General features: G+C 42.8%; 1 protein-coding gene across 1 annotated transcript in view; it reads right to left on the bottom strand.

Annotated features, from left to right (window-relative positions):
* LOC140909014 (pannexin-1) overlaps positions 1-26,958 on the bottom strand; it is a 117,844-nt gene that overhangs the window by 57,358 nt on the left and 33,528 nt on the right. The window contains exons 9-18 of the mRNA XM_073337319.2: positions 25,299-25,510; positions 24,453-24,603; positions 23,062-23,274; positions 19,383-19,581; positions 16,825-16,964; positions 14,326-14,466; positions 7,463-7,569; positions 3,663-3,885; positions 2,147-2,286; positions 1,169-1,328 (exon numbers count right to left, since the gene is read on the bottom strand). Coding sequence (XP_073193420.2) covers positions 1,169-1,328; positions 2,147-2,286; positions 3,663-3,885; positions 7,463-7,569; positions 14,326-14,466; positions 16,825-16,964; positions 19,383-19,581; positions 23,062-23,274; positions 24,453-24,603; positions 25,299-25,510 — 1,686 coding nt within the window. The remainder of the gene's footprint in view (positions 1-1,168; positions 1,329-2,146; positions 2,287-3,662; positions 3,886-7,462; positions 7,570-14,325; positions 14,467-16,824; positions 16,965-19,382; positions 19,582-23,061; positions 23,275-24,452; positions 24,604-25,298; positions 25,511-26,958) is intronic.

The following is a 26,958-nucleotide window of genomic DNA, read 5'->3' as shown; positions in this document are numbered from 1 at the left end:
AACAGCCCAGGCCAACACTGGATGAACTTGTACCACACCTTATGAGAGCTTGATCAGACTGACATTTAGGCTACATTTGCCAGGTATGAAGTCAACATTCCAGAACAATCACTTTGTGTCATAAGCTGTGACAATGATTTATAAAAATAGGCTATTAATGTGCGTAAAGAGGCGTTTAAAAGAGTATGACTTTAGAGCAGAAGTACAATGTACTGAAGCTGCGCCTCCTCCCATTTGACATAAAGATAGTGCTGTGCATTTACAGGGATTCTCCTCAGAAAGGCTCAAAAGACTCCAGTTACTGAGGACCCGATTCTGCCAGCCTTATTCACAGGAGTCGTAACTTACTCTAACAATCCCCTGCTCTAATTAAAGAGCCACACTCAATCCAGTATAAAATACTCCCTAGTTTTAAGGGCTGCAGTAATGCTTAAAATTGTCATGTGTCCATTAATTTTTGGTGCCTCTGTTTCTGGGACCCCAACTTGAGAAACCTGGGCCCAGGTCCACAAAAGTATTTAAGCTCCAAGCTTCCACTGATTTCAATGGAAGTTAGGTATCTAAATACCTTTGTATATCTGGGCCCGGGTGCCTGATTTTAAGTGCTGAGCACCTACATCTTCAGCTGACTTCAACAGAAGCTGAGGAAGCTAACTGGGTTACCATAGAGCTCAGTCTTAGATCTCACTTTTGCGTGATCTAATAGATCTTGTTCATCTCTAATTCTAACACTTTATGCGCCATATTCACTAGTTGCTTATCTGGTTTAGGCTAGCAGAAATTCTTGTGATAATCCCTGGTGGCAAGACTTGTTGCAGGAGCAGGTTATGGTGACAGAAAGCAACTTCAGTTCCACCTACAGGAGATATAACATCAGCACAATCCCAAGAGTGGTTCCCTTCAAGCACTACCCATTCGAGGAGCTCTTGTGGATCTCCAAGAGGTTTAAAATCTGCAGAAAGCAGCAGTGATAACACTGCCTGTTCACACTGCAGTGTAGGTCCGCTCCCTGGAACCAGACATTGATGGAGCATGGAAGCATACAGTAATTTACAGATCCCTACACTAGCAGTGCTGATCCAAGCCTTATGTTTCTACCCATCTGCTGTTTATCTGAACAACTGTAATACAGCGCACAGTCACGAAATGGCATTTTCAAATACTATACCTGATTTGCTGATGGTAAAAGTTGTCTCCATGCCAGCATGAATGTGGTCAGCTACGTGACAGTGCAGAAGCCATGTTCCAGGGTTATCTGCTATGAGTTCGATTGTTTGAAACGTCCCAGGGAAAAGGTCATACACATCTGCTCTGTGATCATTATCTGTCTGGGGCAGGACAAAACAGCATCATGAAGACTTCTGTTACTACACCTGAAACAATGCATTCATGTTCTGACTAAACTGTAAGCTTTTTGGAGCAAGGCTGTCCTTGTTATGTGTTTGTACAGTGCCTAGCCCAATGAGGATAGGGCCCCGGAGCAATACAGATTAATACAAATGATTTCACGTGCTACATTAGCAGTATCAATGATGCCCTAAAACACCACACAATGGTATTTGTTTTAAATCAAGCTCTTTAAATAGTTCTTTCAACACATAAATACAGAACACGAGGCTTCACTGAACCCTAGAATAAGCAGGTAAAATTCCCACTGACTTCAATTTGTGTAAACCATCCTCTATTGTCCTGTAGTACATACATACCTTAGCTATTGATATTCATTTATATTTTACCATACAAAGGCATATGAACCATGAGCTTTACAAAATTCTAACTAATTCTGCAGTATTCACATGCAAATCTCCCTATGGTATGTGTGTGTGTACAAAGGCTGTGGGATCAGGCTAGAAGCTAGAAGTTTTTGCAAAAGTTTTCCATCAAAATGTAGAATCATAGAATATCAGGGTTGGAAGGGACCTCATGAGGTCATCTAGTCCAACCCCCTGCTCAAAGCAGAACCAATCCTCAAGTAAATCATCCCATCCAGGACTTTGTCAAGCCTGACCTTAAAAACCTCTAAGGAAGGAGATTCCACCACTTTCCTAGGTAACCCATTCCAGTGCTTCACCACCCTCCTAGTGAAAAAGTTTTTCCTAATATCCAACCTAAACCTCCCACACAGCAAAGTAAAGATTTTACCAACCTTGAAGATGAAGGTCTCTGCATGGAAATGGACTGTATGGATATCGATTTCATTTCCCATTCCTATCAAGTACCAGTTTGTGTTTGCACCTTCTTTCATTGTTAGCCCATGGAGATTGTCATAGACCCTTCCATTAATTGCTGAAAGAAGTACAAAGTGAGAGTGATTCACACTAGTGGACTAAATGTGCCGAATAAAGAGACAGAATGCTGAGGGTGCTGAAGAGAAACACTTGTTCTTGCTTTCTCTTTGCAGAGACCAAGGACTGGGTTTTCCATTGCCATGAATCATTACTTACATCTGTGTGAAGTGGGTGAAAATGGGAAGTAAAACATTACCAAATCAGACTTCTGCCCTCACTTAGGTCACTGGTAGTGTTTTACACCCACTTTTCACTCACTGGGCCTGATTCATAAATGCATTACTCCAGTTTTGTACCAATGTAAGTCTATTTAAATCCAATGGAGTTATTCCAGCATAAAACAAAAAGAAAAGGAGTACTAGTGGCACCTTATAGACTAACCAATTTATTTGAGCATAAGCTTTCGTGAGCTACACCTCACTTCATCGGATGCATAAAACAAGTAACAAAGTGGTGAATCAGGGTCACTTTGCAACAGTGCAAATGGCTGCACAAGAAACAAGAAGGTGGAGAATCAGACCCAGGCCTTTAAATGTAAAGGATTCCTAAAGTTGTTGTTCACATCTCAAAGGTTACAGGCAAAGAGACAGTTTGCGTTTCAATTTCAACACAGCACCATAAGCAGTTTTTTGCAATGCAGAAGGCAAGTTTTAACCTGTCTTAATATAAAGTGCTTAGTGAGTGGGCTTTGTGCAGGGGACCTACGTGGGGGATGTGGGGATGGAATCCCATTCCAACTGGGAGTAATGTGCAGAAACACAAACTTGGCTTTTCTATGGCTGGTACTACAGCATCCAGTCTGTTCTCTCCCCCACCCAGAGGTTTGGCCAGTCGGTTCTTGCCACTTGGCCCCCAGTTCCCAAACGTCATGATCATGCTGTTGCAAAGTATGCCAACATGGAGCACAACTCTGCAATAACAGGAAGTTATGGAATGGCCTCTCCACATACACTGGTAGTTTGGCTGATTTTTCTGCCCTGAGAACTCTCACAAGGGTGGTGGAAGAGGATTTGGCCCTTAAATAAAAACTACAAAACAAAGTTAACGAGTGACCCAAGACCAAGAATATATATCTGAATGCTCCAGCTATCAGGGTCTTGAGCCATTCAGCACTAACTCTTAAGAAAACTTCTTTCAAAGTCCTCCAAAGTCTGCTGGATGATTCCAGGTTTGTTGACGCCCAGAATGCACCTTCATTCCTTAGTAGCCATCCAGCCCAATAATGACCTGGTCTACTTCATTTGTGAAGACTGTACAGCAAGATTGTGTAATTGCAAGCCAATTTGACAGTTTTCTGAAAGGATTATATTAAAAAAAAAAGAATTCATTAGTCTCTTGGATAAACTGCTGCTACCACCAATGAAACCTACATACCATGCATGATGTTACCCTCCAGAAAGTCCTCGGTGTGATTAAAGTCATCAGGACACTTATGCAGATACTTTTCAATATTTTCATTCAAATACCAGGACTCATTTTCATCAAAGACCATGAACAGAAGAGCAAATTCACGATCAATCTCTCTCCTTAAACCCTTTTCATTTAGTATTCCTTTTCTGCAAATTACTAGCGGCCCAACCAAACCACTGTAAGTGTCCTGCAATTAGATTTTAAAAAAAGACATTATACACAGTACATAATATTGCTATTAACTATAACATTGAGCTATGGTTAAATTAATAATTGTTGATAGTTCACATAACATAACTGAGAAATAAATACAGATATATATCAGTTAGAGCAGAACCTTATATTTTCCCATGGGATAAAGAAATGACTGACAATGACTATGCTTCCTAGAGTTCAGGCATTATATTTCACAGTCAGGACTGTAACATAGTTTTCTACTATAAACTCAAACTTCCAATTTATCTCTGTTTTATAAAACCTTTTAAATAATAGACATAAAAATAATTATTCCAACTCCAGGAGTTGTAACTGCCACCATCTTGTAAGAAGTAAATGAAAAATCTAGTTTCCATTCCTCACACCCAAAATGGATAATAAAGTTTTCTACTACCCAGTTTTTTACTATCCAATTTTGTTTCAATTCAATGTGCACATGGGAGAGCCAGGCAAGAATGCCTGGAGATATCTGCATGCGGAGCACACATCAGTTCAAAAGAATCAAAGCTCTCTCTACACTGCAATCAGAGGTATGACTGCAGCACCCAAAGACATTCCTGAGCTAGTGAACAGTAGTGAAACTGTGGCAGCACACGCTGTTCGAGCCCACCTGGGACATTGGGTACGTACTTGAGCCGCTAGCCTGTGCTGCTGTGGCTTCACTGCTATTGTTCTTTGAGCCAGTTAGCTGCAGTCACACTTCTGATTGTAGACACAGCCTAAGAGACAGAATTTCACAAGAGCATTGAGAGGTTCTGAGTCCTAAACCACTTCATCAAGGTGCCTAAATGGTGCCTAAGCTCTTCTGAAAATCCAACCCCTGCCATGCAACAGGGTCAAGGTGCTGAAAGGAGAATGGGGATCGTCTGCACTGGGAATCCAAATTTCCACCTGATTACTAATCAGTAAACCACAAGCCCTTCTTCCTCTTGGCTTCATGTTATTCTGTGCATAGGCGCCGACTCCATAGGTGCTCTGGGGCTGGAGCACCCAGGGGGAAAAATTAGTGGGTGCTCTGCACCCACTGGCAGCCAAGCTCTCCTCCTCCCTGCCCCACCTCCTCCTCTGCCTCCTTCCCTGAGCGCGCCGCGTCCCCACTCCTCCGCCTACCACCCAGCGCTTCCTGCCCGGCTGCCGCCAAACAGCTGTTTGGCCGCTCTGGGAGCTGGCGGGGAGAGGAGCAGGAATGTGGTGCACTCAGGGAAGGAGGTGGGGAAGAGGCAGGGCCGGGGCAGGGATTTGGGGAAGGAGTTGGAATAGGGGCAAGGAGGGGGCGGAGTTGGGGTGGGGACTTTGGGGAAGGCGTTGGAATGGGGGCGGGACCTCATGGAAAAGGGTGGAGTCGGGGTGGGGTCAGGGGCAGAGGTGGGTCAAGCACCCACCAGCAGGAGCACAAGTCAGCGCGTATGATTCTGTGTGCTATTTATGCCTGTCTGTTGCTGCATTTAGTCGACTCAAAAGTCTAACATGGTAACAATGACTTTCTAAGGATTTTCATGAAGTAAAGCAAAGGTCACACCTCCACCCAAACTGCCCTAAAGTTTTCCTTGAAAAGGACCAAATTTAGTCCTGATGTAACTCCCCTGATTTCAATGGACTGTACATGGAGATGAATTTGGCCTTACTCATGCATCATCAGTAAGGCTGCGAGTCTGTTACAGAGGTCATGGAAGTCACGGATTCCATGACTTTCCGTGACCTCGGTGACTTTTGCAGCAGCAGCAGTTTGGGTGTGTGGGAGGGGGCTCAGGGCTAGGGGCAGGAGGGTGCGGGGGGGCATTTACCTTGGGGTGGAGGGCTCCCACTGGCATGGCCCCGCAGCTCCTAGGTGGCAGAAGGGCCAGGGCGGGGCTCTGCACCGTGCGCTGCCCGCACCCACAGGCCCTGTGCCCGCATTTCCCATTGGCTGCAGCTCCCGGCCAATGGGAGCTGTGGAAGCCGGCGCTTGCGCCCCTCCGCTGCCTAGGAACTGCAGGGACACGGAGCCGGGTAGGGAGCCCCTGCCAGCTCCCCCAACCCTCCCACCCAGCACCAGTGGGGTCCTTGGCCATGTTCCAACCTCCCCCCAGTACCCACAGTACCTCCAGACCCTCCCCTCCTGAGCACCCCCCGCCCCCTGCCCAAGTTTTGATCTCAGGTATTTTTAATAAAAGTCATGGATAGGTCACAGGCCATGAATTTGTGTTTATTGCCTGTAACCTGTCCATGACTTTTACTAAAAATACCTGTGACTAAAACATAGCCTTACTCATCAGCTGTCATCTTCAAAAGCATGAATTACCCAGTCCTTTAAACCCTTCCTCATGCCAGTAGTCCTCACACAAGTATCAGGGTGGATGTAGTCCACTCCCAATAATAGATGAGGAGGTGTCAATTCCAGGAGAGACAAAGCTGCTTTTGTAATGAGCCAGCCACTCCCAGTCCCTATTCAGGCTCAAATTAATGGTGTTAAATTTGCAAATCAATTTTAGTTCCGCTATTTTATCAAGCATTCTTAAAACTACAATCCCCACCTGGGGAAGTGAGTAAACAGATTGACAGAGCGAGACGGGTACCCAGAAATCACCTACTACAGCACAGGCCCAACAAGGAAAATAACAGAACACCACTAGCCATCACGTACAGCCCCCAGCTAAAACCTCTCCAGCACATTATCAACGATCTACAACCTATCCTGGAAAATGATCCCTCACTCTCACAGACCTTGGGAGACAGGCCAGTCCTCACTTACAGAGAGCCCCCCAACCTGAAGCAAATACTCACCAGCAACTACACACCACACCACAGAAACACTAACCCAGGAACCAATCCCTGTAGCAAATCTCGTTGCCTACTCTGTCCCCATATCTACTCCAGCAACATCATCAGAGGACCCAACCACATCAGCCACATCATCAGGGACTCATTCACCTGCACATCTACCAATGTGATATATGCCATCATGTGCCAGCAGTGCCCCTCTGCCATGTACATTGGCCAAACCAGACACTCCCTACGTAAAAGAATAAATAGACACAAATCGGACATCAGGAATGGAAACATACAAAAGCCAGTAGGAGAACACTTCAATCTTCCTGGACATTCTATAACAAATTTCAAAGTAGCTATACTTGAACAAAAAAACTTCAGAAACAGACTTCAAAGAGAAACAGCAGAACTAAAATTCATTTGAAAATTTAATATAATTAATTTGGGCCTGATTAGGGACTGGGAGTGGCTATTCGAGTGATCAAATTTGCCCTCTCAACATTGGTTCTCCACTTGTGAGGTAACTCCCTTCTCTTCATGTGTCAGTATAATAATGCCTGCATCTGTAATTTTCACTCCATGCATCTGAAGAAGTGGTTTTTTACCCACGAAAGCTTATGCCCAAATAAATCTTTTAATCTTTAAGGTGCCACCAGACTCCTTATTGTTTTTGTGGATCCAGACTAACACGGCTACCCCTGATACCTCACACAAGTAGTGAGTAAAGGTTTGCAGGATCCAGCTCCAGTTTAGGAAGCCATACATAAAATAACAACCTTTAGTTACTACTTCCCAGTTACCTTGACAAAATTCACTGTTGAATAATAAACCCAACTGATGCAGTTTGGATCAGAAGAACCCGGACCTGACCTTTCTGGGACATTCCATCTGTATGTATTTATTTCCCCTGAAACAGTAGAGAGAAAACAGTTTTACTAGTTTTGTAGGTGACAAATCTGAGGAATTGTCACAGATTGAAGTGTCATTAGAGGAGGTTTTGGAATTAATTGAGAAATTTAACAGTAACAAGTCACCGGGATCAAATGACATTCACCCAAGAGTTCTGAAAGAACTCAAATGTGCAATTGCGGAACTATTAACTATGATTTGTAACCTGTCCTTTAAATCAGCTTCTGTACCCAATGACAGGAAGATAGCTAATGTAACGTCAATATTTAAAACGGGCTCTAGAGGTGATCCCAGCAATTACAGATCGGTAAGTCTAACGTCAGTACCTGGCAAATTAGTTGAAAAAATAGTAAAGAATAAAATTGTCAGACACACAGAAGAACATAAATTGTTGGGCAAAAGTCAACATGGTTTCTGTAAAGGGAAATCACATCTTACTAATCTATTAGAGTTCTTTGAAGGGGTCAACAAACATGTGGACAAGGGGGATCCAGTAGACATGGTGTACTTAGATTTCCAGAAAGCCTTTGACAAGGTCCCTCACCAAGGCTCTTACATAAATTAAGTTGTCATGGGATAAGAGGGAAGATCCTTTCATGGACTGAGAACTGGTTAAAAGACAGGGAAGAAAGGGTAGGAATAAATGGTAAATTTTCAGAATGGAGAGGGGGAACTAGTGGTGTTTTCTATGGGTCAGTCCTGGGACCAATCCCATTCAACTTGTTCATAAATGATCTGGAGAAAGGGGTAAACAGTGAGTGGCGAAGTTTGCAGACGATACTAAACTGCTCAAGATAGTTAAGACCAAAGCAGACTGTGAAGAACTTCAAAAAGATTTCACAAAACTAAGTGACTGGGCAACAAAATGGTAAATGAAATTCAATGTGGATAAATGTAAAGTAATGCACATTGGAAAAAATAACCCCAACTATACATACAATATGATGGGGGCTAATTTAGCTACAACTAATCAGGAAAGAGATCTTGGAGTCATCGAGGCTAGTTCTCTGAAGACATCCACGCAGCGTACAGCGGCAGTCAAAAAAGCGAACAGGATGTTCAGAATAATTTAAAAAGAGATAGAGAGTAAGACTGAGAATATCTTATTGCCCTTATATAAACCCATGGTACTCCCACTTCTTGAATACTGCATACAGATGTGGTCTCCTCATCTCAAAAAATATATACTGGCATTAGAAAAAGTTCAGAGAAGGGCAACTAAAATGATTAGGGATTTGGAATGGGTCCCGCATGGAGAGATTAAAGAGACTAGGACTTTTCATCTGGGAAAAGAGGAGACTAAGGGAGAATATGATAGTGGTATATAAAATCATGAGTGGTATGGAGAAAGTGAATAAGGAAGTTATTTACTTGTTCCCATAATATAAGAACTAGGGGCCACCAAATGAAATTAACGGGCAGCAGATTTAAAACAAATAAAAGGAAGTTCCTCACACAGCACACAGTCAACCTGTGGAACTCCTTGCCCGAGGAGGTTGTGAAGGCTAGACTATAACAGGGTTTAAAAGAGAACTGGATAATTCATGGAGGTTAATTCCATTAATGGCTATTAGCCAGGATGGGTGAGGAATGGTGTCCCTCGCCTCTGTTTGTCAGAGGGTGGAGATGGATGGCAGGAGAGAGATCACTTGATCATTACCCGCTAGGTTCACTCCCTCTGGGGCACCTGGCATTGGCCACTGTTGGCAGACAGGATACTGGGCTGGATGGATCTTTGGTCTGACCCAGTATGGCCATTCTTATGTTCTTACCAACAACTGTTGCATGTTATGAGTTTTTAAAATAGAATTCAGATCTTACGGTCTCATAACCAGAAATGTAAAGAACCAAATGTGCACCATATGCATTGAGGAGAAGCTGTGTTATAATAGGCTGAGGCCCACGAAAATAAGCTCTGATAACGATGCTGAAAACATTTCTGTTTTTTATTAGAGGTTAGAGACAAACTGGAAGATTCTTATAAAGATTATGTAGCATGAAATGATCAAGAACTGTATTAGTATAAGATTAATGTCTCCAGTTGTGTGTTGATCCCTGATTTTACAAAACAAAATAATTTGACTGAAGAAACTGTTGTGACCACATTAAATTCTCTATATTTTAAAAAATAATACAGCAGATTAATTATTTTCCTTGTGTACTACTGCTTTTATTAATATTTTCTATTTGTGTTTTCACAGCGCCTAGGAGTTCCAGTCATGGACCAAGACCTGACTGTGCTAGATGCTGTACAAATACAGAATGAAAAGATGGTCCATGGCCCAGAGAGCTTACAATCCACGTATAAGACAAGAGACAACATATTAATACAGTAGAGAGATGGGGGAGTACTGGTCAGCATGTTAGGCTTTGGTCTCAGCACACCACAACATCAAGATTATTAGTAGGCATCACAGCAAAGGACGGTTTTAAAGTTTAAAATGGGCAAGATTTATTTATATCTGTGTTTAGGGTATGGGCAAACAGAAACCCCATTTACTACTATGTTTAGTTGTATATACTGTTTTATAATATAAATGTATACTAAAAAATGGTGACTCTCAAATATGGCTCCGACCTTTATGAATATCACACAAATGCTGCATTACCACTACTATTTTAAATTTATGGGACAAAACCTTGCTGTTCATTACCGTATTGATTTATTTATTTATGCAGGGCAGACATGCCAAACCTGCAGAAAAAAAAATGCAGAAATTGGGCTTGTTTTTGGCTTAATTGGCTTGTGAGTTGCTTGTTGGCTAGTTTTTGGCTTGTAGCTTGTTTGGTTTGTAGCTTGTTGCTTCTTGTTTTTTTTAATCAGCTCCTGGCAAGCAGGGGGAAAAGGGGCGCAAACAGGGGCAAAGGGCAAGCAGGGACAAGGTGGGGAGAGAGTCAGGGGTGCACAGCGGGCCCACCACAGTCCCAGACTGCACGCCGGGGGGGGGGGGAAATCGAGTCACATAGAGCGTTGGAGTATTTAGGGATTGGCTTGTTTTGGCCTGGTTTTGAAACGGGATTCGCTTGATTTTTGAATTGTTGTGAAAGTCGGGGTGCTTATTGACTGCGTGAAAGTTGGCAATTTTAGTTGGGGATTGGTCCTGCTTTGAGCAGGGGCTTGGACTAGATGACCTCCTGAGGTCCCTTCCCACCCGGATACATTCTAGGATTCTATGAACTGTGAATTGCAGGGCCAGGGAGGCTTTTAAAGGCACAACCCTGGACTTAGGAGAGGACATGGAACTACAGGTGCTCTGGCAAGCATTCTGCCCCCCCCCCCCCGGGACATGGACAGGCAAAGTGCAGCCACTACTACAGTCTTTGTGGGGCACCGCATTATTCCTCTCCCTGGGTTGAGCCTGCTGGGTGGGCTGTTGAGGAGGGAGGGCATGGCCATAGCCCTGCCTCATCCACCTCTTTTTTTACCTTCCCACCCCACTTGGGATGCTGTGGGACTTACGGAGTGAGGAGTTTCTGAGCTACACTGAGCTCAGGAACGATTGTGCCCGTCACCCATGCAGGCCATGCAAGACCCTTCCCTCCCTCCCCTGCCCTGCACACCTCTGCAAGGGCCAGGCACAGTCTAGTCCACATTTATTTCTCATGTGCAAGAATGTTGTTCAGCAACCCTTCAGTTCACATGGCCTGTGGGTAAGTCGCCTGTGCGGAACAGCAGGTAACATCCACAGTGAGACCAAATTAAAAGACAACAAGTTTTAACGGATACTGTTTGGGACAATGCAGCCATATGCATGTCAGTACAATGCACGGGGTAGAAATGATGTGAGCCAGTCTGTACTGCTGCAAGCAGGGTCTGCGTGAGCGCTCTCCTGACATCTAACGATCAGCTAGGGAAAAAGACTTCAGGAACAGTCCGTGTTTGCACAGGTTCTATGCTGACTCTGCCTAGGTCCTCAGCATGATGGCGCAGCTTTGCCAAAATGATCACTTTTGTCTGGTGCTGGGTTACAAATCATTTTAGCAATGAGTACAGAGGTAGTAAAATATTGTTACCCTTACTGTATGGGTAAAGGGCAGCTGAACTGTGCTTAGCCTACCCTGATTGAGGGAGTCACCCTAAACTGAACCTCACATGCTAAGCAGAGGGTAGAAATGCCAAATCCCAGCCAGGAGAGAGGGGGTGGGAACAGTTGTTTGTATCTGGTGGTATGACTCTGCCCAAAGAGTTCTAGTGACCAATTAACCTTCCCCATCTCCAGTGAGTCTTCGCTAACCAAGGCCAGCCAACTGTGAGTGGGGTAGAGGAGAGTGATGTGTTAGACTTTCCCACCAGAGGGTGGGAAACTGAGGCAAAGGACACGTGCCCAACACACTGTAGGGTTGGGTTTTTGCTTAGAACTGCATGCTTTTGAATGTGGTTGTGATGTTTTCCCAAACTAATGCTTGGTTTCCTTTCCCTTTTATTAAAAGTTCTCTTTTGACATATACAGACTCAGTGCTTGGAAGAGGGAAAGTATTGCGTCTTAGAAACACCCATGGGTGGTGTTAAGTTTTCCCAGATAACCGGATAGGGGCTTGAGCAGGTTCTGCTTTGTATTGTTAAGAGGAACTCCTAGATATTGAACCTGACCCTTGTTGCTGCCGAATCCATCTGGCAGAAGGGTTACACTGCAAAAGGGTTAAGAATCACAGGGAAATAGGTAATTAGGAATGACTGCAGACCCCTATGCTCCCCCACTGTCATGGGGAACCAAACCAATGGAAAGACAGAGACAAGGGGAAAAGTGGCTATAAAGGATATTGCCTCTCTGTGTAGTTCTCCTCCCCCCCTCCCCCCATCCTTTCACCAACAAGAGTCAAGGAAAGATGTGAAGGGAGGACCCTGCAACCATACACTTCAAGAGGCATGGTCCCCTGCTCCATAGATTAAAGTGATGGGCATTTTAGACTCTTTTTAGACATTTAGCTCTAGGCTAATTTTCTTTAATTTTCTTTGTTTTTGAAAAATCAGAGTGTGGTGATCTGAATTAGGGTGACCATATGTCCTGATTTTACAGGGACAGTCCCAATATTCAGGGCCTTTTCTGATGTAGGCACCTATTACCTCCTACCCCCTGTCCAGATTTTTCACACTTGCTATCTGGTCACCTTAATCTGAATGCAAAGTTCAGGCTGAGATTTTAATAATCTAACAGTCATGAAAATCAGGGTTACCTTTCCTACAACTTTACTGTAACCCGACCCCAGTGTGCCCATTACAGGCATTACAACAATGTCTATCATTATAACACTGCAATGCTGGACAACGTATATACTATCTAGCAACTAACAGAACAAAAAGGAATCATACAAAGGAGCTGCAATGTATTAAATAATAAACATGCAGCATTTGGAACCTCTGTATTATATGCATTTTTGTCAGCTGTGTGAAAGATAGAAATTCCATTCTGTGAAGGATTTTGAGATTTCAGAATTTGTTTTGATTTTGAACAACACACCAAAATTTCACAATTCTCCATGAAAGAAAATTCTCGGGGGGGGGGGGAAGGGGAGGAATCACATTGATCAAAACATATAGTTTAGTTTCAACTTCAACTTTTATTATTATATTATAATATATAATACACCGTTTAAAAGACTGAAATAGCAAATGGTTTCAAAACAAAAAATTGAAACATTTCATTATGAAAATGTTGAAACATCCTGGAACTTTTCCCCCTCCAATTTTTTTTCTGAAACAAAATTTTAGCAAAATCAACATGATTTCAGTTTTGATGGAACTGAATTTTCCGGTGGAAAACGGTTCTGCATAAGCTTTTTTAGCCAACTCTGAAGGAAGGTTCCATTTGTAATGCTGATGCACAAAGAAGCAGAGTTAATGTTGTTGGAAACCTTAACTCTGAATTCCTTGATTTTTTTTTTTTTTAAGTTATTAAAATCTCAGCCTTTGGCCAAATGCAGCACAGGTATAAACTCTACTGACTCCAGTTAATTTGGGCCTGCTTCTGCCTATTCAGAGTTTGGCCTACTAAATTACATCACTGTTTCCATATATCACATAAAATGCCAGTTGTAACCCCTTCTTTCAGTTAAACATCACGTTTGGGCAGTATTACTGATCTTGATTTTGCAGCCTTTACCTAGGCAAAACTCCTTGTGGCTTTGGGCCTAATCCAAAACTCACTGAAGTCAATGGGAAGTCTTTCTGTTGGCTTTGCTATGGATTAGGCCCTTAGGCCCTGATCGGATTCCTGTTTAAGTAAATGGAAAGACTCCTATTGATTTCAGTGGGAGTTGGATCAGGCCCCTATTGATTTCCGTTTGAGTTTGCCTGAGCATGGGATCAAACGAAAATGGAAATATATTGTATACCGATTCCCATATGTTCAAGAGATCTCTTCTGCTCGAGCCTGATATCTATTGTTTTTATTGAGTAGAATTTTTAGTTCTGTGTGCCTAAAGTAAAGTTGCTAAATCTATGTTTAGGCACCTAATTTTAAAGTCTGAGCCATTGGTAGTATTAATTATTGTTTCTGAGTGTCCAGAAGTGTCTCAGAAACAAGTGAAGACAAAGTCCCTGCCCTAACAAGCTTACACAATCTAGAGCCTACTAATAATAAGAACCTAGCTAGACAGACACATAGACGGATAAATCTAGAATTTACTGTGCCCAAAAATATGTGTAGGTGTCAGAAAGTTTGAAAAAAGGAATGTCATTTGATTTTTAAAATGATTTCTTCATATAAGATTTAAGGAGCTCTTCTGTTGCTCAAGAATAAATGATCATACTTACCAGGCATAGTGATTAGCGTTCCAGGTCTTTCTCCACTACCCACTTCCTCTATGCCATGTGCAGTTATTGAATAGGGCCTGTTAGCTTTATTCTTAAATATAACCAGTATGGAGTCACCAACCTCTGCATGGATTAAGGGCCCTAAATGAAAACAACACACTATGGTGACTAATGTTGCTCTTTTAAAATAAAGAAAACTGGAGTTTGTCCAGAAGTCAGCTCAGAAATGGATATTTAATAATATTTTTTACAAGTTGTAGAATTTGCTAGTGTTTAACTTGGAAGCTTACTTTTGTGACATGTCTAGGGTGACCAGACAGCAAGTATGAAAAATCGGGACAGAGTGTGGGGGGTAATAGATGCCCATATAAGAAAAAGCCCCAAATATTGGGACTGTCCCTATAAAATTGGGACATCTGGTCACCCTAGACTTGTCACTGCTGCTCATAATGAAAGTAAAGAGAAATCAGTGTAAATCCACATGCGAAATGCTGTGAGACCAAAGCTGTAAAGAGGAGTGCTAACAAGTAGTTAAGGTTGAACAATAATTTCATAAGCGATGTCTATACTAGAGACCTTTCAGCAGCACAGGTGTACCGATGCAGCTGTAAGATCTCTCGTGTAGCCGCCCTATGCCAACAGGAGAGAGCTCTCCTGTCAACATAATTAAACCACACCCCTGAGCAACATAAGTTTTGCCAACATAAATGGTAGTGTAGACATGGCCTTAGGGAAACAATATTCTTCCTCAGAGCCCATCAGAAATGCTCAGATTCCATTAGCCTCCAAGGACAGAACACCAAAACAGGTCCCTAACCCCAGCAGATATGGGGTATCCCAAATATGGCCAGTCAAAAGTCAATTTTTTTTCCAGTGAAAAATGGTTGGGGGGTGGGGGGGTTGGGGATTTTTTAAACAAATGAAAATGTTAATGAAAAATTTTTCAGAAACTGAAAACTGATTATTTCTCGTGGTTTAATAATTCAAACCTATTTTTGGTTTTCAGTTTTTCTTTGGGGAAAAAAGGAAAGTTTCCATGAACCTTTTAAAAAAAAAAGGAATTGTTTTCATTACTTTCAAAAATGTTCACAGAAAATCCATAGCATTTTATGACCAGGTCTAGCCCCACCCCTAAACCACAGGAGGTGATGATCATTCCATAGGACACAGGTAACATTTCCAATTCTCCAACCCCTAATCCCAATCCAAACACCTAACATCCAGTCCAACCTGCCTGCCCACAAGAACATCGCAAAAAAAAACACTGTGCATATGAAGCTAAGGTGGATGCCGGAAATGTCTGTTTGTCCATCCTAGCTGGATGAACTTTTTACCAGGGTCAGGCGCTGGGATAGTTTTATTAAATTTAGCACCCAAAAAACACCCCACACGTAATCTGCACGTGCCCAAATTGTGGTTGAGTCCAAATTCGGAGCACACCATACTCTTTTGTTGCAACCACACCCTGCTCCCCAGAGCTTTTCCCACTGACCTGTTCAGCATATCTTCAATCTTTAAAGGGATAGGTAAATCTTAAACCTGGCACTCTTATATGTGTTACATACTTCCAACAAACTGCTTCCTGTTTGACAATATCTGTCTTTACAATCACATGATTGTTCCCCTCTATTCAACATTGGTGAGGCCTCATCTGGAGTAGTGTGTCCAGTTTTGGGCCCCACACACTATAAGAAGGATGTGGAAAAACTGGAAAGCGTCCAGTGGAGGGCAACAAAAATTATTAGGGGACTGGAACACATGATTTATGAAACTGGGATTATTTAGTCTGCAGAAGAATGAGGGGGGGATTTGATAGCTGCTTTCAACTACCTGAAAAGGGGTTCCAAAGAGGATGGATCGAGACTGTTCTCAGTGGTAGCAGATGACAGAACAAGGAGTAATGGTCTCAAACTGCAGAGGAGGAGGTTTAGGTTGGATATTAGGAAAAACTCTCTCACTAAGAGGGTGGTGAAACACTGGAATGCGTTACCTAGGGAGGTGGTAGAATCTCCTTCCTTAGAGGTTTTTAAGGTCAGGCTTGACAAAGCCCTGGCTGGGATGATTTAACTGGGAATTGGTCCTGCTTTGAGCAGGGGGTTGGACTAGATGACCTTCTGGGGTCCCTTCCAACCCTGATATTCTATGATTCTATGATTCTATGGTGAAGCACTGGAATGCGTTACCTACGGAGGTGGTGGAATCTCCTTCCTTTGAGGTTTTTACGGTCAGGCTTGACAAAGCCCTGTCTGGGATGATTTAGGTGGGGATTGGTCCTGCTTTGAGCAGGGGGTTGGACTAGATGACCTCCTGAGGTCCCTTCCAACCCTGATATTCTATGATTCTATCATTCAAATCTGTGCAAAAATGTGTGAAAAATCACTGAAAAATCTGGGACCGATCCAAGTGTTCATCGTTTCCTTCTACAACAAAACTGACACAACCTATTTGGTTTTGGAAAGAGATGCTCTCTTGCATTTGTGAGTTATAAGAGCTACTCGCCTAGGATTGCTAAGTGTTCCTCGTGTGCTGATCTCACTTTGTGCTCTGTAAATTCTCCATTTGTGTACTCTCTGTAAACCACCTTCTTGTATTTTGAACCAATCCGATCTTCACCTGGGCTTACAAAAATTTTCCCGTAACTGAAAATTAAAAAAGACAAAAGTTAAAAGTGCAAAACTATTTAACTATCTAAAGTGCTAATGAAAGATTTGCTTTATTACTACTTGCTGGGGAACACCTCTTTAGCATTCAGTTTAAGGCTTTTACATCTTACGTGTGACAGATGTGTGAATACCTTCATATTCATCACTGTGACCATTTGGGCTTAACAGCAACAGTAAGGTGATAACTCAGAGCCTTTTACTGCAGTAGCTTTACCTAAACAAAATATGGCCAGTCAAAACCAGTATTGGAGCCTGACACACACACAATGAGCAGTTCTGATTCTATCCATAAGAGGGCAGTGATACACACTAGCCACTGATGCGTTTTAATATATGTTACACATTTCTGGCTCTGACCATAATGCCAGTATGTATGAGATTCTCCTTTTGGGAATACCAATCATCTAGTCCTCCTACTCCAGGTTTACATAATCACACTGCTTCTCCCCCCCACCCCAACCCAGCATCTTGGACTAAACACTAGAAAAAGAGTGGATTGGTCAGAAGGGGGCACTCAAAAACAAACTAGATTAGGGAGCATTGGTCTTTCATTACAATGTCACCTTCAAGGCGTACTCTGGGAGGGGAGTCTCTAGGTTGGCTCACATGTGCCAAGGGTGGAGCGGACATTGTTTTAATCAAATTCCTTGTTAGGAGAAAGTGCCTCTTTCTGGGATTCTTCCACATGGTTACATGACATACTGCCAATGGTTCTCAATAAATCTATCTTTGTTGGCTCCTTTGTACTCCTCACTTTTTTTTTTTTTTTTTTTTTTGAACGGGTACATTTTGCCAGACTGGCACATATTTCTGAAGTGATTTGTCTTTTTGAAGTTGCCAGGTTCAAACTCCCTTATGTTCTTTGGAGGCTTGGAAGTAAATGGGCACTGCACATAGATGCCTCAGAAATTCCTTGCAGAGTCCAAATTTCCCTAGAACAGCACAGTTCAGGAGAACAGTTAAAAAAAATGGCTTGGCTGTGGCTATACTGGAAGCCCAAACTGTGTTTTAACTATGTGGGGGGCTACTGTGCTGCAACCAGGGGTTGATTTTCCATAGACCTGAGCTACTTCATCTTCAATAAGGTCTTGTTCCTAGCAGTGGCTGAGTGACTCAGACTTAATTGGGAGTTGAGAGTGCTCAGAATCTTGCAGGATCGAGCTCTAAGGTCCTGATCCAAAGCCACCTGATGTCAACAGGAGTTCTTCTATTAACTATAATGGTAACTGAATCAGGCCTTAAATGAGCCAGTAAAATCATCAGATTTGCCTGAATTCTCGTACTTTGTAGTTCTAGTCCTGTGGCAGACTAACTTATCTGTCCAAGAATATAAAGAACTGGGTAAAGCAAAATACTTATTGCTGGCAAAACTAGCTTAAAAAAAATTTTTTTTTTAAAGTTTGTGGAAAAGGTAAATACTTTTCTTATCCCTAAATATAAGAAAAAATGGAGAGACAAGGTGGGTGGACCAGTAACAGATATTATCTCCCCACTGTATTCCACTGAATGCATCCGATGAAGTGAGCTGTAGCTCACGAAAGCTTATGCTCAAATAAATTTGTTAGTCTCTAAGGTGCCACAAGTCCTCCTTTTCAATAACTAGAGTTCAGGCTGGTGCTGCCCCTATAATGGGGTGAAACAATACCCTGGATCCACCCCTTTGCTACCTCAGCCCCACATTTTGAGAAAGTTCAGATAAGGATCTGAACGCTGTGTCCCAACCCCAAGTTATAACGCACTACAGTATTAAACTCAAAGTGATGATATCCTATTTAGCCACCAGATGCCACTGTTACACCCTTTGGTCTGTGTTTATCTATCTGTAGCCCAACAGAAAGGGCTCAGGAAGCAGGGGAAAGGGCACTGGAAAGAGAAATCCAAGGCCAAAACATTGCCAGGGAATCCAAAACCTCAGCAGCACCAGCTCACAGGGGAATGTCAGCCAGAGAACAGAGCTGAAATTTAAAATCTAAAAATACAGAACAACATTTTCAAAAGTGCCTAGCTGAATTAGGAGACCGAGTTCCCTTTCAAAAGTAACGCAGGTGCCTAACTCCTGTGGGAGCTAGGCGCCTCATACCTTTGAGGAGAGAAGCTAGGCACTTAATTCCCTTTGATGATCTGGGTCTTAGGAGCCCCCATGCCACTGACTTTCAATGAGACCTAGGTTCTTAAGTCACTTAAGCACTTTTGAAATTTTTACCCAGAAACCACATTATTCAGTAAGAAATAAACATATTATAATTTCTTTGCAGAAAATACCTGCTTTAGCAAACATCTAACACATTCCAAAAGTATTAGCTAGCTTTTCTGAAACCCAAAACACATTTAGGTTTTGCCATAAGAGCATGTATGAATACCCATGAATACAGTTTGTTAATTGGACTTCAGTACCTTGCATCTTTGCCACTCAGCGCCCAGGTCTTATTAGGTGCATAATCCCATTCCAGTTCTTCCGCAGCAACGTAATATGTTCTCATGGTTCCATAGGGCTGCCCCGGGCGAGCTGTACTGCTACACCTATTCACTTCATATGTCTGTTTCATTCCAGCCACAAAGTGATCAAATGTTCTGCAAACCACTTTAAAAATGCCTGCAAGGAAAAGCACTGGGGATTTATATAAAGGATAAAATGACAGGATTAAAGATAAAACCCCATTCCTCATACTTTAGTAACCTGTCCCCAAAGCAAACTAGATCTGCTTTCGCATTGAGAGCCATGCAGCCAGACACTTGTTCTCACACAGAGCCCCACTGAGATAAGTAGAGATCCTCACAGGTGCAGCTGCACGCCCATGTGGTTTTCAGGATGGTCAGTGAAATGGACATACACCACTTTTCTCCTTTTGCCATTTACAAACTATGGTCTTGATCCTGCAATGTAAGTCTTTTCACGATCAATGGGAGCATTCATTCACTGGTATTTAATAACCAAAACGTGACCACTGACATAAATGTATCCATGAGAAAGCAAGTAACTTTGCTACCTCATGAGAGCTGACATAATCTTCTCTAGAAATCCCTAAACATCATCCTTGATATTTTTCTCATTTAAACCTGGATAAGCTCTCTTAGCTGAGGGAGTACTGATTTACGGTCAACTGTCAATAAGATGGCTGGCCTTTAGAAATGAGCTGGCCAGCAAACCCTCACTACCCTTAAGTACCATCCAGGTAGCTGTGTTATCTATCTAAGTTTATCACACTTCCAACTGCAGAGTTTCAGGAGTAACATTTTTCTAATACTATAGTGCCATTTCTTTTCCTGCAGATGTTCCTTCAAAGAATATAACGGGGATAGTAGGGCATCCTACCCACTTTGTTAGGTGGGATCGGGCAGCAAATCCAACTGCAGGCTGCTGAACACCACTTTGCTGAGAGATAATGGACTCTTGCTTAGAAGTTTCGGCTCCATTTTAGTTGGCATTCAGCTTCTGCTGACGTTGGCTTGTGTTTTAGGCACCTATCCAGATCCAGAGCTTTAATGTTATTACCTGATCAACTGTGCAGCTGTGAAATCATTGATCAAATAGTAAAGTTAGGAACAAGAACATAGCACCCTTTTATCGAAGAGTCTCAAAGTGCTTTGCAAACATCAATACTTGTATTAACAGACAGATTGCACTGTGAAGGCCCAGCCCAGAAGAGTAGCTAGGGCAGAGCAGTCTTGCCCCAGGGAACGTTCTGGAAGGCACTGTGCCACAATGACTCCCAGAGCTCCTGAGAGCACAGCTGTTGTGCCATTCCTCAGGGCTTGTGTACACTACAGGTTATGTCAGTGTAACTTACGTTGCTCAGCAGTGTGAATAAGCCACCCCGAGCGACATCAGTGACACTGACCTTAGCGCTGGTGTGGACAGCGCTAAGTCAGCAGGAGAGTTTCTCCCACAGACATAGCTACTGCCTCTCACCGAGGTGGTTTTATTATGCTGACGGAAGAGCTCTCTCCTGTCAGCAGGGAGTGTCTTCAATGCAGCTGCGCTGTTGTGGTGCTTCTAGTATAGACTAGCCCTTAGAGTGTAAACTCTTCAGGGAAGGGACGACTCTTACTAGGTGTTTGTACAGCACCTGGCATAATGGGCCCTGATCTGACTGGGAATTACTGCAATACATAGGGGCCAGTTGTGCCACACACGTATTCACCAGCATGAATCAGGAATGAATGCTTGAGCCTATACTAAGTAGGAGGGTGCAGCATTTGATCGTCCCCACTGGCAAGTGCAAAGAGAATTAGGTGAAGCCATGACTCCTCTTTCTCCTTCCCAGAGAGGTTCCCACCCACAGGGGCCTAGCTCTGAGCAGCTTTTGCTTTCAGGGCTTACAAGGACAGTGGTGGCTTCCCATAAAATGTGTGAAAGATGGGCAAGGCTTCTTGTATCCTCCTTCTTGTGCACCCAAGCAGAGGCTGACCACAATCTGGCTCTGAATAATTACATCTTGCAATACCCATGTGAGGTAGGTAAATGTTTTCAGATCCATTTGTTGCTGGGCAAGCTGAGGCACAGAGAAGTTAAGTGATGTATTCAAGACCAACTCAGTGGCTCAGTGGTTGAGCCAGAAGTAGAAGTAGAGTACTAACTCTCAGTACCTTACTCTACATACTAGATTCCAATCCCACCCTACTGCTTATAAAGCAAAGGTTATGGAAAATTAAAACATCCTTTAATTAAGATGAATCACAGATGTTAAAGACTGAAAAAAATCCATTAAGCCATTCACTCCAGCTTCTTGTTAGTGCAGGATCAAGAGAAAGGCAGATTGTTTGTTCAGATGCCCAAATTCTGGCCTGATTTATACTCTGTAATTCCATTGTAGATGATAGCATTGCATAGGATGCATGCTGGAACAGAATTTTCTTTCTAGTCCATACTTATACTCATCACACAATGGACCAAATCCAGCTTGCTAATAAACATACATAACTCCCATTGATGTCACATCGCCTATGTCTACACTATAGCTACACACAGCTGTAATGGCTGAGCAGTTAAGGCATTGGAACTGAAATCCAGTGGGGTTTCCCTACTCAGCTTTGAATCCTGCTCACAGCAAGAGCTGTGTTTTAGTTAAGCACTTGAATAAACTACTTAGGGAGGTTTCGAATCTTCATCATTGGAGGTTTTTAAAAACAGGTTAGACAATCACCTGTCAGGGATGGTTTAGATAATACTTAGTCCTGCCTTAATGCAGGGGACTGGACTAGAAGACCTCTTGTGGTCCCTTCCAGCCCTATGATTCTATGAGCTAGGGGTGTGATTTTGGTGCTCATATACACATACTCATGAGAGCTCATCTAAATAGCAGTGTAGCCATGGTAGAGGCAGAACAGGCACAGCTGAGCCACGGAGAGTACAGACCCTCCTGAAACTGGCGGGTATGAGAGCCGGCACAATTGTGTGTACATGAGCTGGGGAATTACACCCCTAGCTCATAGTGCAGGTGTTTGTTAAATGCTCTGGCCAAATTCTTCTCTCAGCTACACTGTTGCAAAACTAACAACTCCACTGGAGTTACACCAGTGTAAAGGAAAACAACACTGGACCCTAATGTTTGCAAAGCCTCTCTCAGGGCAGGATTTGTCCCATATTAATTTTGAAATCACATCACTGGATGACTAATGGAGAAATGGGAACATCTTTTATGCACACTCTCTAGGTGAAATGGAGCCCAGTACAGAGGCTCAAGGCTATGCCTCACTTCAGTCCCACCCAAGATGTCACTACAGATCTTAAGTCGTGCTGGCCTTGTTCATGGGGGTGAATTTTACCTTTAATCAAAATGCTGTATTTAGAGTTATGGAACATTTTATGATGATCCTCTCTGCCTGCCTGTCAGTCTGTCCCACGCCCATCGATGTGGGGGTGCTGTCTTTTGTTCCTTGGTGTACATACTTACCTGAATTCTAGCATCTTAGCAATAAAGAACTTTGGCCTGAAGTAAGGCTCCTAGATTCACATGCACTTTATGACCCCTTCACATTGCCAGAGAAGTGTAAATGGACCTTAACATAAGTGATAATCAAGCGGTTTGATTCCTCTAAACAGAGCAATATTGAAATAAATTCAAAAACATACCCACGTGGTCTGGCTGCATGAGCGCTGTCCCCGACGAGTGGGGAAACAAGGCCAGAGTATCCCTTGTCGTCCCGCTCAAATGGATGGTGTTTCCTTGGAAATGAACTCCATGCATGTCCGTGAAGGTACCTAAGCCAATCATATGCCAAGAAACGTTGTCATCCTTGCACATCACCAATCCTGGCAGATTACCGAACAAGTAGCCATTTACAGCTGAAGGAGAAGACAGTCCAGTTAGTAAGATATGTCATAATTCTGCAGATACTCTGCTAGCATGTCTAACCAGGGAACTCTGACTGAGTAGGTCACATTAATTAATTAAGTGAAGCACTGCACAGGTGGTATCTATCAACAACAAGTACGGAAGATTAATTGCCTTAATGCTGTTCCTATAAACCCCTGTCTGGGTATCTGACCTACTGTTAGATTTCAGTCTTAGTCTGTGAAATGGGATCTCTTAATTCTTTACACTGCAATGGCAGCTTTCATCCAAGCATTTCAAAGTGCTTTCCTAACATTAATTAAGCCTCACAGCAACCCTATAAATTAGAAGCGCCAATGCACTCATGGTTAAGGCAAAGGAGTGGGCATAAGGAGACCTAGATTATAGTCTCAGCTGTGACTCAGCCTTCTCGTGTTACATAGACCAAGTCACTTAACCATATTTGGCCTCAATTTCCATTTTTATATAATTAAGATAGTAATCCCTCTTTATTTCCCAGAGGTGTTGTGGAGCTAACTTCAGTAAGGTTTGTAAAGCACTCTGCAATACTTGGTACTTTTTGTCCATGTCAGCATAAGGAACTATTAAGAGATACTGCCTCATACTGTAAGAATTAAATATAATCATCTGAACAAACCCAATTCTGAGTTTATAGGAAATGAATTAAGACAGGCATAATTAATCTAAAGTATGTGATACTGAAAGACACCACATGCCTAGTATTTCACAATATTTCCTTTATAATTAAACTGATGTAACATGAGCAGTTGACGGCATAGGTGTAATAGATTATTTTCATTTTACAGACAGGGAAACTGAGGCACAGAGAGGTTAAGTGAGTTGATCCAGGTCACACAGCTAGTCAGGCACTATCCTGATGGGACCAAGACATTCTGACTAAGAGCCAGATTCTGATCCCCATACACATGCGGAGATGCAGAATGAGATGTAGTCTTATTTACTGCAATGGGACCAAAGTACTATTCAGTGAGAGTTAGGGAATCAGAATCCGGCCCTAAATCAGAATAGCCAATCCCAGAGCACGTTCCCTCACAAAGAAAAGCATTGTAACCGCAGCGACGAATGATGACAAAAATTGGTAAGTCTTACACATTCACTATTCATCTGCTTAAATATCTCTGGAAAGTCTTATTTACAGATTCCATACCGTGCATTTTGTTGGATTCCTGGAAATCCTCATCTTCATTGTTTACCTTTGAGGGGTCCCCAGTAAACACCTTAATATTTTTGTCAAGATACCAGCTGAGATTCTCATCAAAGACTGTGAAGAGCAGATAAAATTCCTTGTCTATTCCTTTCTACAGTCAGGGAGGAAGCAAATGCGTTAAAACGAAAGGTGCCTGCAGAATTACACATGTAAAGACTTTTTTTCTCATGAACTTCATGACAGCAAAATAAATACTCTGCTTCAGTCGTTCTCTACCTTCTCCATACCGGCACCCCATGCCACACCAGGACCTTTTCCACTCAGCCATAAAGAAAGGCAGGTTGTTCATGACCCCCAGATTGAGGGCTCATGTTCTACTTTAGTCTGTATAGCTTCTTATACCGCACTCACCACCACGCTATCTGAATTACATATTAATCGGTACACAGAGACTGACACACACCAAAGCCCCTGATCTGAACACCCAGGAACTATGACGATGTTCAGATGCGGATCTGGATCCAAACTTTGTATATGGGGAAATTCAGAGTCTGATCAGAACTTCATAGCTTAGGTCCAGCTCTAGTCTGTATGAAAAATGTAATGCCTCAGGGAAAATGGAAAAAACAAAGATACGACTATAACACACTTAGCTTAGCGGGCAATGCCAATTTCTTCCTGACTTCCACTGATGAGCTTCCACTCTTAATAATGAAATTTGTTTACCCTTTCAAATATTTTATTAATTGGGCTGAGCCCATGTTGTGCAATTCAGACCTGGATGTGAACTTCTCCAGATCACCAAATCATGCCATTCAGGATAGGTAAACACGTCACATTTAGTACCTGTGTTCCATCACGATTCAAAGTGTTCTTTCTACAAACTATCAAAGGTCCCACAAGGCCAGAGTTGGTGTCCATGACTGGATCAGATGCTGAGTAGTACAGGTAAGTCAGGCACGGTGGATCGCTGGTGGTTGGGCCTACGTTTTCAGGCACTCTCCATTTGTATGTGAAGGTCTCACAGGGTTTAACATGGGCTCCCAACTTCCAATGTCCTTAAAATACAAAACCAATAAAAGCACCTCCCCAAAAATTACACTTTTCTTCCATTTCCCAGAAAATAAGCAATAGTTGGAGATCAGTCACAGTCATTAGTTTCTGAGAACACGTTCTCCGTTCTAAGCAAAAAAGCAGCACAAACACTGTCCAAATATTCACTGCTTTTTTCCCAAGGGGATTGGCATGCCCAACTCCCATTGACTGCAGTTGGAGCTGTGGGTACTTAACAATTCAGACTCTGTTATCTGTTTCTTTCTGGCTCTGCAACAGCACACCAGAAACTTTGTTATGGTCTCAGGAGTGTTGCTTGCTGTTTATATGTTATGACTTATTTGGAAGGGGGTAGTGTCATGCAAAGGTTTGGTATATTGCTCCTCACAGGAAACTCAGGGACAATGTTAAACTAGTAACACACCAGCCACGGAGAATGTCAGTATCACTGTGTGAAGACTTACAAAAGGGACTTTCTAGGACGGTTAGAAAAAGGAGTCGATTCTGCACCCTTCAAACACAATGGTAAAACATCCACTGGCAGCAATGTGAGCAAGAACAGGCCCAAAATGTGCTTTAAGATTGAAGAAATCATTGATTGGGCTGGTTGTCTCACTGCAGTTAAATGTGTCTGCCACTGGCATTTTATTCTCTCTGTGGCAGTTTATTTCAACTGAGCTCCTGAAATATTTCACAGGACCACAGAGGATACATTTGAAAGCTTAGATGGACTATGAACAAGTATATTGACATTATTACTTGGGATTACAATATGTGCTACAAACCACACGATAAAGAATGAAGAAGCAGAGAGTTATACTGAAGAATGAAAAATGACAGCTCTTAGTAAACAAAAGAGCATTGCTTTGGAGATAAATAACCCTCTGCCACAGGATAGGAGTGAGCTGCAGGATGGGAGAATACGTCTAGACCTCATAAGAAAAAAAGCTATATAATGCACCCAAGGTACAGTTAGTGTTTGGCCAATCCATGCCAAGCATGGCCACAGGAATGAGTGCATCGCTTAGAGCCCTATTACTAGAGAACTCCCACTGAGGTCAGAACATGAATGTGAGCAGACAGAGCAGAAGCACACTTCAATCCGGGGATGTCTGCTGATGTTGGTGGCAGCAGGGTCTTTACCGACGACATCAAGGCTGGCCTCAGGGTGGTCTTGTTTCAGGAAAAGAACATGGCTGGCTGCCTGCCTGGATGCCCACATTACACGCTGGGAGATCAGGGATTGAACGTGTAACAGAGGGTGCTGCTGCGGTTTGTATTGATTTCATTAGTTTGTTTACATTTTCCCTTTACTAGCCCTGCACAACTCCCTGCTGGGAATCTGTCCTGTGCCTTAGTTCCAAGTGCTGCCAGGGCAGTCGAAACAAAGCAGGTCGGCCAACAAGCGACTTCCCCTTCTGCTGAATGCTTTAAATGAGACAAAGTGCTACAG

The sequence above is a fragment of the Lepidochelys kempii genome, chromosome 1, assembly GCF_965140285.1.
Source record: "Lepidochelys kempii isolate rLepKem1 chromosome 1, rLepKem1.hap1, whole genome shotgun sequence".
In the NCBI taxonomy this organism is placed as follows: domain Eukaryota; kingdom Metazoa; phylum Chordata; order Testudines; family Cheloniidae; genus Lepidochelys; species Lepidochelys kempii.
This window is presented reverse-complemented; position numbering and strand designations above follow the sequence as displayed.